Raw genomic sequence first — 9,204 nt, 5'->3', positions numbered from 1 at the left:
CCCTACATCAAAACTTATCTAGCCACCAGAATCTCACAAGATTTTCTTAACTACCAATATTGCCTTAAATAACTTTTCTTCACCGATTTTTAAGGCCCAGATTTTCAAGTGACGCATTTAGTAATCGCTCTGATATAAAAAGGGAAATGATATAGTCACCCCTTTTTCTTCCCTAGAAAAACCCTTCTAGTGTAAAGAGTATTGGCTCTGGGAAGAAAATGGGGGCAAATACAAATACACTGAGGCCACGTTTGGATACCAGCAAGATTTAGATTTAGATTTAGTTGATATTTTTAACTGGATCAGATCCTTAGATTTCCAAATCAGCTACAACAGTGCAAAACATTCCGATTTTTCAAATCTTTTCCGCGAGACATTATTTGGAAATCAATATTTGTGGCAAGTTTCGTCACCATCGCTGCTCCTCGACGTTACTCTGGCAGCAGCGAGACATCCCTCCCTCCCTCACTCTCTCTCTTTCTCTCTCTCTCTTAAAACATGATCATGAAGATGATTGATGTGTTTTGTATCCAAAACTCAAATCCAAATGCATGAGGTATCCAAACGGGCCCTAATAGGAAATATGTGTATTTGGAAACCTAATAGGACACCGATCTTTCTCAGCATACACTGTATTTGATGTTAGGTTGTGATGAATTCCTTAATAATTTGAGCCATTGGGGACTCAAAAAACAGACCCACTCTGCCCTATCAAGGCAATCCTCACGTGTTGATACAAATATTGTAGATCGAGTGCATTTTGAGGATCAAAGATTCAGGGCCTGAAGATTGAGGATGTTGATAACCAAAGCAATCCCTCTATAGCTTCCAACTTTGGCTGTACCTTATGTCCGAAAATCTGTTCACCTCAAGCCGTTTCCTGGATCAAGCCGCTGCTTGGGTCTTTTAAAATCAACTCCGACGCTTCTTTGGATATTGAAGGAGGTGGTATTGGCGGTGCAATTAGGGACAAAAATGGTTTCCTTGTTTCCATGTTCTCTGTGAACGTGGAGGGGGAGGATATTCTTGCTCTGGAAATTCGTGCTATCCTCGAAGGTTTGCAGCTGGCCGCATCTTTAGGCATCGATAAAATCTGGGTGGAAGTTGACTCTAAAACCACTGCTGATGTGATCAACGGGAACTCGAAAATTCCTTGGAGGTGCTTCCATCGTATTAAGGTCATTCATCAGCTCTTATCTCTTTTTCTCCAATGGAAAATCTCTCACATATTGAGGGAAGGAAACAGTGTTGCTGATTTTCTATCCAAATGGAAATGCCCATGCAAAGGGATCGATATCCCTCCTTTCCTGTCTCCCCCGGCTCTCCTTCAGCTCCTGGATTCGGATAGGAGTGGCACTGAGTTCTGTAGAATGTAATTCCTCCATGTCTTGTAAATTTGTATTTTGGATTCTCTGTTGTTGGGAGCTTGTTCCCTTCTTGTTGGCTTTTCAGCCCCCTTAGTTGTTCCTCTTTTTTTTCCTAATGCAGGTTGGGGTCTTGCCTAACCCCTGCTTACTCATCAAAAAAAAAAATATTGTAGATCGAGTGCATTTTGTATTTTATATTTCCACCCTTGTTTTATTCGTATTATTTTCTTTTAATTAAGGATTTTTTGTTAATGGGTCCACCATATACTGTGGGCCACCACCAAATCGCAATCTTTGGTCGGACATACCATGTGAAATCCATTTTTTAGATCAGTTCCTTTGGTAATAATCCAACACACATTGTCACTTTCTCTTGCATGGAAGAACTCTGATATGTACGCCACGTTGCAACCAGATTTTCGAGATGCTTATGCTGATGTGTACGCAAGCAGCTTCCTAGAAAGTACGACAAAAGTCTCCTCTTCTCCCGATCTTATCTCCAACTAACACCAAACACGTATTTCCGTGTGAGAGTTAGTCTCTTCTGTTTAAAGGACGCTTTCCTTGACCCGTAATAAACTCAGTTCAATCAAGGGAAATGGTCAACAAAGAAAAAGGAAACGAGATAGACTCACTTCACCCAACCCAATCAATTGCAAGAGAGAAAAATCACATTACTTGCCAAAGCTGATATCAAAAATATCTATCCACATACAACAATTTGGATTGTCATTATTCAATGTAAAATCATAACAAAGAATGGAATTGTGTGTATCCTCATTTTTCTCTCCCCCAAAAAAATGGACAAAAACAAAAATAAGATCATCTACACATTTTAGGAAGGTGGGAAGTTGGGATTGCTGATTTTGGGACTGTTACTATTATTGTTGGAGGTGGTGGTGGTAGTGTTATTGCTTATGGGATGATGACCACCACTGATAATTGAAGATATTGCGGCCGCTAGAGCGGCGGTGAAGTTTGGATCAGCCGTTATGGCGGCCGTGGCCGCACTTACTGTATCAGCCAATGAGGGCTGAGGTTGCTGGGGCGCGAATTGGGCGGGGTCCATGTTGGGAGAGAGCTGAAGGCCAGAGAATTTTGATTGATTGTAGAGAGATTGGCCGAAGATCTGCGGTGGGGGTGGGGCGGGTTGAGATGAGAAGCCTTGAGGTGCATTGGGGAAGGGCAATTGGAATTGTGAGGGTGGCCTTTGGAATTGTAATGGGTTGGGAGTGTGGGTGAGGTCTAGTGTGACTGTAGGGAATGGCGCGGATGCAGATATGGTGGCCATGCTTGTTGAACAAGGTAAGAGTGTTCTTGCTAAGAAATTCGAATTCATTAGCCCGTCGGTGCTCGTCATTGATCCAGATAGAAGCATAGTTGCTGCGGCAGATGTTGTCGATGCCATAGACATGGCCGCGGGCGGAAGAGGGTGATTGTGGGTCCCTTCATAAGTTGTTATCAGGATCGAACGATCTTCAGCGCATCTTTGAACCTGGGGTGTGCCACAATTAGGATAATTCGAATTAGACATACATAAAATTTTGGATGAATTCATATTAATCAGACTTAATTACATGAACTAATCAACATGACAAATCCAACAATGAAATGAGCAACATACTTGTTTGCGAACTGGGCATCCAGCTGCCATGGTACACCGATAGTACGCTCGTGGGCAAGGGTTTCCTTTTGCCATCTTTTGCCCATATTTTCGCCATTGGCATCCATCAGTTATCTGAAAATTATCAACTTATTTAGTTAACTATTCCCAATTACGGATAATTAGACGTAGATCAATAGTGAATTTGGTATGGGTGATTCATTACCATGGGCTGTTCCGATCGGGCTCGAACAGAGACACGAGCTTTCCTCATAGTGGCTTCAGTGGATTGTTCAACATTCTTCGATGGGGCTATTAATTTTGGGGCTTTATTAGGTGTCCAACCGGGGGACGCTCGATCTGGGCTCTGTTCCTTGCCAATTCCAGCATCACTCTTATCCTGATTAAATGGAACTATCTCATTCCTGTGATTGATATTATTTTGGGAGTGGTATTCCTTTGACACCACTTCAACATTGTTAAGAGGCGTTCCAGAGCGCTCTTGGCTTCGTCCTCCAGACGAAGAATGTGAAGGCTCATCAGTTTCAACTGTAGCAGCTGGGCCTAGATCCATAAACTGTCTCGGCACCATGAATCCTCCACCGAGATCATCCTTCTTCTCTTGTATCTTTTCATCTAGATTCTGAAATAAGGAAAAGAACCAATCTAAGTAACTATGAATCATATATCTAAAAAATAATTAAAGCCATCATATTAAAGATATAAATAAGGTACCTCAAGTTCTTGGCGGGTTTCGCTCTTGGTTGCTTGTTGTTGCATATATGAAACAAGATGCATCTGAAGGTTATTGTAGTTGCTGCTCACTTGATTAAGCATTCCCCTCAGTCGTGTGTTCTCTTCGTTCATCCGATCGAGCTCCGCTTGCAACACCGCCAGCTGAAAACGAGTTTTGCAATTCAACATAATTAGTACAAGAAAACCCAAAAATTCAATCCCAATTTTAAAACCCAAATCCCAAATTCAAAACATTCTTACCTCAGCTTTCCCTTCTTTGCCATCCATATCGGGTGAGATCCCGTCGTCGATCGTGGATTGATCACTACCCGTGTTTGCAGTAAGAAGGTTCAGACCCGTCTATAAATTAAAGATAGAGAAAAGTTCAGCAATTCTGAATCACTGAAACTGATCAAAAGCAGAACGAAAAGAAAAAACGGATCAATTACTTACATTTACATCAAACTTCAACCGAGTTGCAGCAGCTTCATGTGAGTCCTCCTCCTTGATATTATTATTATTAATAGTAGCAGTAGTAGTTGACAACCTATTCCTATCAGAGAAAAAATCCATCTCATCCATAACAACTCGTTTCTCATCTGGGTCCTCTCTGGAATTTAGATTCATTGGAAAATCGATTCCCGAAAAGTGATCAGCAGAATCCATAAACTCTCTCTTCCTCTTGGGTTGAATGGCCTTTAGAAATGAACTGGAGTTGTTTACGAACAATCCAACAGAATCTGTATGAACAGTGAGTCCTCCACCTTTCTCCATAAATTGGAGGAAAATAAACAAAGAAGAGAGGGAGAGAAGAGAAGGAGAAGTGTTTGAAGTCTTTTTCTGGTGCAAATCTCACGCCAATAAAAAGGGCGATTGGGGTGTGTTTGGACGAAGACTCATGCTTTGAATTGTTATTAGAATGACGTTAGCCTGTGCGTCAGATAGGACAGCTGGACTTTGTGCGGAGAGTAGAGGCCACACGGCAAAAAGACGGCAAGTGTATAGAGAGAGAGAGAGAGAGTCAAGGGCCACGTTGACGCGTTCTAAAAAAGCAGAGTTTCCGATTGGGCCAGGGATTCCACGTGACTCGGAGAGAGAGCCACGTCAACGAAAGGTGGGACCTTAGTGGGGCCCACCCGATTGGGATGAGCAGTCCCTCCACGTTGCCTCTTTTGACCTTGTTGGGTTAATCACGGGCCCCACCCAGTCAAGATTCTAGACGTCTTCTTTACCGGCACTCTCGGCCCACACGTGTTAGATGTGAAGTTAGATCTTTATTATTTTTGGTTAGAGATATATTCACCTCATTTTTGTCCTAGTCCACCCTCTTTAGTGTATCTATGTTAGTTTTTTACACTGGAAGTGGGGTGGGTTGGGGAAATAAAGGGGGGGAATATATGGTTTCCCTTATTTTGCGATCGTCTTTGTTGACTCTTTCGGTGTCGACTATGGTAGGACCGAGTCACAAGCTCTGCCCCACCATTTCCTAAGCGACCATCACTGACTAAATCCAATACATATTAGGCTAGATTATAATTGAGATGTAACATTTGCAGTGATTTTTGGATTAACGAAACCTTAAGATCAATCCCCATCCTACGAGTAGTCTATAGTATCAAAACCATAGATTATTAGTTGCCATCTTAAGAAAAAAGCAGCCACTTTCTAGGGTTTACTCACTTTTTACTTTGTAGATGACGCGAAATGGCTTTGTTCTTTTGTTATTATTATTATTATTTTTAATTAGTGTTCTCTTAATATGTTCACTAATTAATGTTTTAATATTGACAAAATAATACGAACAGGCCGATAATTATCGATATTTAGTTGTTAAATGAATTTATGGCAAAATAATCCATTACACAGAATCTTATTTGCAAATAACGTGTTTGCAAATAATGGCTATAATACTTCTACTTATCTATCTTTATCTTTATGTACTATATATATGGGCTAATTAAAATGGAATTACTATGTTTATGGTCTCACTTCTAATAAAGTCCTCAAATCCGTCATGTGCCTTAGTATCCCATTTACAATAAGACTAACTTAAGATAACCTTGGGTTGGGTTCGGCAAGTATTCACGGAAGGGCTTATGCGGATTTTCTGCTGCGGAGAACGGAAAAAAAGAAGTAGAAAATGATATCCGCACTAGCACATTTTAATAATGGCACTACTCATTTTGTTTTAAACTTTTAAAAAGCTTTTCACGCAGATGTAATATCCAAGATGCTATCAAAATCGAATAAGAAAATTGTAAAACAAAGTGAGTATTACCATTATCAACATATGATTTTGCACTATATCCTGTATATAAGGCTTTGTTAATGGGTGCCCTCGGGACAATGTTAAGGTGCATTGAAAATGTAAATTTACACATTGTTTGAGAAAAAAATAATAAAAAGCCATGTAAAATGCTTAATCCCTATGTAAATTTATTGTCGATTTACATTTTGAATGCACCTTAACGAGTGCGCGCCCCGATGACTTGTTAACGAAACCCTTCTTTCAATAGCCATTCATTTTCTTTCCTCTAAAAAATAGGTTTAGCAATGATTTTACATATGGTGTGGCCCACCATATTACACTTCATGTTAGTGATGAGACGGGGCACCGTTTTAAATCTCATGTTTTTTATAGGGTGGAGGGCCTACCATTTTACAACAAGATTATGATCGGGTAGGGCCAACCATTTTACCCCTAATGTTATTAATGGGGTGGAACCCACCATCTCTACCCTAACCTATGCATTAGGGTAGGGCCCACCGTTTTACACCTCATGCTTGGATGAGGTGGGCCCACCACTACACTAATACATTGAGTGGCCAGGAATACATACATATAGACTACTGATATTCGCACTACATTGTTTTGATAATGGCCTAACTCATTTTGTCTTTTATTATTTAACAAGCTATCCAAGGCTATTACAATTTCCAAAAAGCTCTCAACAGCTAATTCAACAGTAATAAAAGACGTGGTGAGTTCGCCCAATTATCGAAATGTTGCAGTGGGAATATAAGTAGCCTAATAAAATGTCATCTACTTTCTTCACCCCAAAAAACAATGTCGTCTATTTTAGTCTCTGTGACCGTCACACCGTATATACTCTTTTCCCATTGCACATTGCCTTACGTTTCTGGGAATAGTAATTAAAATGTACACATCTTTCTCTTTCATGACATTTTCTGAAGACACGGCACGTAAACGAGTCATTTCCGGAGTTAACGTTGGTCACGTCTACAACACAAGCGAAGACATTTTAAATCCATGTTTACACATTTGGATTCTTCGTTTAGTTCCCATTCGACGGAAATATATATATATGCACTACAACAATATATAGAAGTAGTTGTCAAAGTCTTATTGACAACATAGAGTTATTACTATATCAAAGATGTATAGAAAGGGAAAATGAAAAAAATCATAGCATACTCGAGCAAAGTAACGGCATTCATGCTTCGGTGCATTTTTCTATACACATGAACATGATGATCCCGCCACCTAATTACTAGACTTTTTCACGTTGAAATTGAGCATTACCTGTATTTAAGTCCTCATTATTTATGTGTAAGACTAATTGGACGGATAGGGTCATCCGATCCATGCCCATCATTTTTCTGGGATTTGCTAGGAACCATCCCATAAGGCATTTCGTGGGCCGGCTCTTGCAAGAGAGAGCAGCCACATAGCCTCACTTTTAAACAGATTTTGTCTTATTCATCTGAGGTGGCTGCCTTCTTATGCAACAGCCGGTACGTGAAAGGCCTTCATGCGATGGTTCCTAGCAAATCCCATGTTATTAAGAAAAGGGTTGTTGGGAGAGAAGATAGTGAAGGAAAAGGATAGATATATTTGACTGGGATTTATATTGGCTAGAAAAGTCCCCGTGGCAAGGCTGGCAGCCAACCCAGAAGGTGGAAAAAAATGGCTCGAGCTATGTCGATCACTTTAGAACTTAAGAACCACCCTGTAGTAGAGTCAAAAATAAAGAAAAATTGTGGACTTTGGAGCCCCATGGCGGTGAAAATTTAAAGGGTCAGACCAGACCTCCTCTTTTTTCAATTCAATTCACCCTCTCTCCTTCTTTCTCTATCATATTCAAGTTCCGTGATAGACGAAAAAGACGAATAGATACTTTTCGGTGTCTACTTTTCACACTCTCTCTCTCTCTCTCTCTCTCTCTCACACGTCTTGGATTTTTTTTATTCTTTTTTCTCAACGTAGTTTCCTGGAAGGAAGTCGTCATGGGTATTAAAGAAAGAAGAAAATTCAAAAACAATGCCTTGCCCCTACCGTTTTTCCACTAAAAAACTTAAAAACCCCTTTTTGTCTAAGTAATTTTTTTTTTATTGTTTAGAAAAAGATTACATGTGAGCTAAGCCATCTCTATTGTCAACATAACGGCAGACTTACCCCAAAATCTCACTAAAGCTGTCTCCATCTTTTTTCATATTGGAGTCACCCATGTGAGAAATGTTTCCCTTGTTTTTAGGGGCTTGTGGGTCCCTTTTGTTTTTGTCTTTCACCATCTGGGATTAGACCCAATTTGCATTCATCAAAAGATACCATATTAGTCTAGTCGGTGGTCAAATAATGACAACTCTGGATCCCTCCGATTCGTGGCTTGTAGGCCGTAAGCTACTTCACACCTATCAGATGGTTGATCGACGAGCAAAACTCAACTGATCGAACCATTCCTGTGTTCGTGGGCTCGCACCCTGCAATTCGTAGGCCATAACAAAATTCACACTTATCAGATGGACGGTTGATGAGTTAAACCCCATTGATCGAATGGCTATGGTTCATCCACCGTGTGGGCCCCTACCAAGTGTCACCTTCTAGCAGGGTATCAAGTATCGACCTTGATATTTGATAAAAATCGGCCCCATTATGTTGGTCTTTTGTGTTAATTAATAGTCCCTTACGTAACACGCATGGTTTATTTTAGACCACTGATTTAGATGCCGACACACATAGTGAGAAAGATGCTCACGTCTCGGGTTTGGTATCTTTGTTTAATTCTCAGCCCATATTTCAACAACCAATCCCACCCCACGCAGCCTAAAAACTTTCTCGTGAAACATGTGAAACGAAGCCTCTCCAAGTCTCTATAAACATCGATCGTCACCTACTTGTCTTGCTTGAGAGTTCTGCCGTGACAAACTATCTTCTTCACCGACTAGCTCCTCTAAAAACTATCTCAAAAAGGAGTGGATTCCACTCGGAAAGAAAGGAACAAAAAGACAGCATCTTTGAAGGGACTAGTCATACGTAAAGAGAGAACTACAGGGAAAGAAAGGGGGGATTTGATATGAAAGACGGAAAGAGGGAAGACAATTTTCCCGTGAGTTCTTATGAAAACAATCAAAGAGCCCACATGCTGCGTCTTTTTTGTTGCTTTCTCTCATTGATTAGATTTTGAATTTCATAATCAACTGATAAGCCTTAGACAAGGAATATTAAGTGAACCCATCGAAAAAAAGAAGAAGAAGGAA

General features: G+C 40.4%; 2 protein-coding genes across 2 annotated transcripts; one reads left to right on the top strand and one right to left on the bottom strand.

Annotated features, from left to right (window-relative positions):
* The first annotated feature begins 992 nt into the window (after nt 1-992).
* On the top strand, nt 993-1,376 carry LOC143861210 (uncharacterized). The gene has a single exon (XM_077372146.1). The coding sequence runs from the start codon at nt 993-995 to the stop codon at nt 1,374-1,376; it is 384 nt and encodes a 127-aa protein (XP_077228261.1).
* Nucleotides 1,377-2,020: 644 nt separating this feature from the next.
* On the bottom strand, nt 2,021-4,561 carry LOC143860269 (putative WRKY transcription factor 31). Its single transcript, XM_077370838.1, has 6 exons — nt 4,159-4,561; nt 3,967-4,065; nt 3,706-3,867; nt 3,197-3,613; nt 2,992-3,105; nt 2,021-2,862 (listed from the first exon to the last, which is right to left on the bottom strand). The coding sequence occupies exons 1-6, from the start codon at nt 4,477-4,479 to the stop codon at nt 2,203-2,205; spliced, it is 1,773 nt and encodes a 590-aa protein (XP_077226953.1). The 5' UTR covers nt 4,480-4,561; the 3' UTR covers nt 2,021-2,202.
* Between the last annotated feature and the right edge of the window lie 4,643 nt (nt 4,562-9,204).

This window comes from Tasmannia lanceolata, unplaced genomic scaffold (genome assembly GCF_043159265.1).
Source record: "Tasmannia lanceolata isolate RefF3 unplaced genomic scaffold, GAP_Taslan_0.1 ptg000037l, whole genome shotgun sequence".
NCBI lineage: Eukaryota > Viridiplantae > Streptophyta > Magnoliopsida > Canellales > Winteraceae > Tasmannia > Tasmannia lanceolata.
Note: the sequence above shows the minus strand (reverse complement) of the source record. Positions and strands in the feature narration are given on the sequence as shown.

Excerpts from the sequence above, each read along its gene's own strand:
- LOC143860269 (XM_077370838.1), bottom strand. The coding sequence starts at position 4,479 with ATGGAGAAAGGTGGAGGACTCACTGTTCATACAGATTCTGTTGGATTG. Across the intron at positions 4,066-4,158 it reads GGTTGAAGTTTGATGTAAAT|ACGGGTCTGAACCTTCTTAC; the intron begins GTAAGTAATTGA and ends TTTAATTTATAG. Across the intron at positions 3,868-3,966 it reads GCAAAGAAGGGAAAGCTGAG|CTGGCGGTGTTGCAAGCGGA; the intron begins GTAAGAATGTTT and ends ACTCGTTTTCAG.
- LOC143861210 (XM_077372146.1), top strand. The coding sequence starts at position 993 with ATGTTCTCTGTGAACGTGGAGGGGGAGGATATTCTTGCTCTGGAAATT.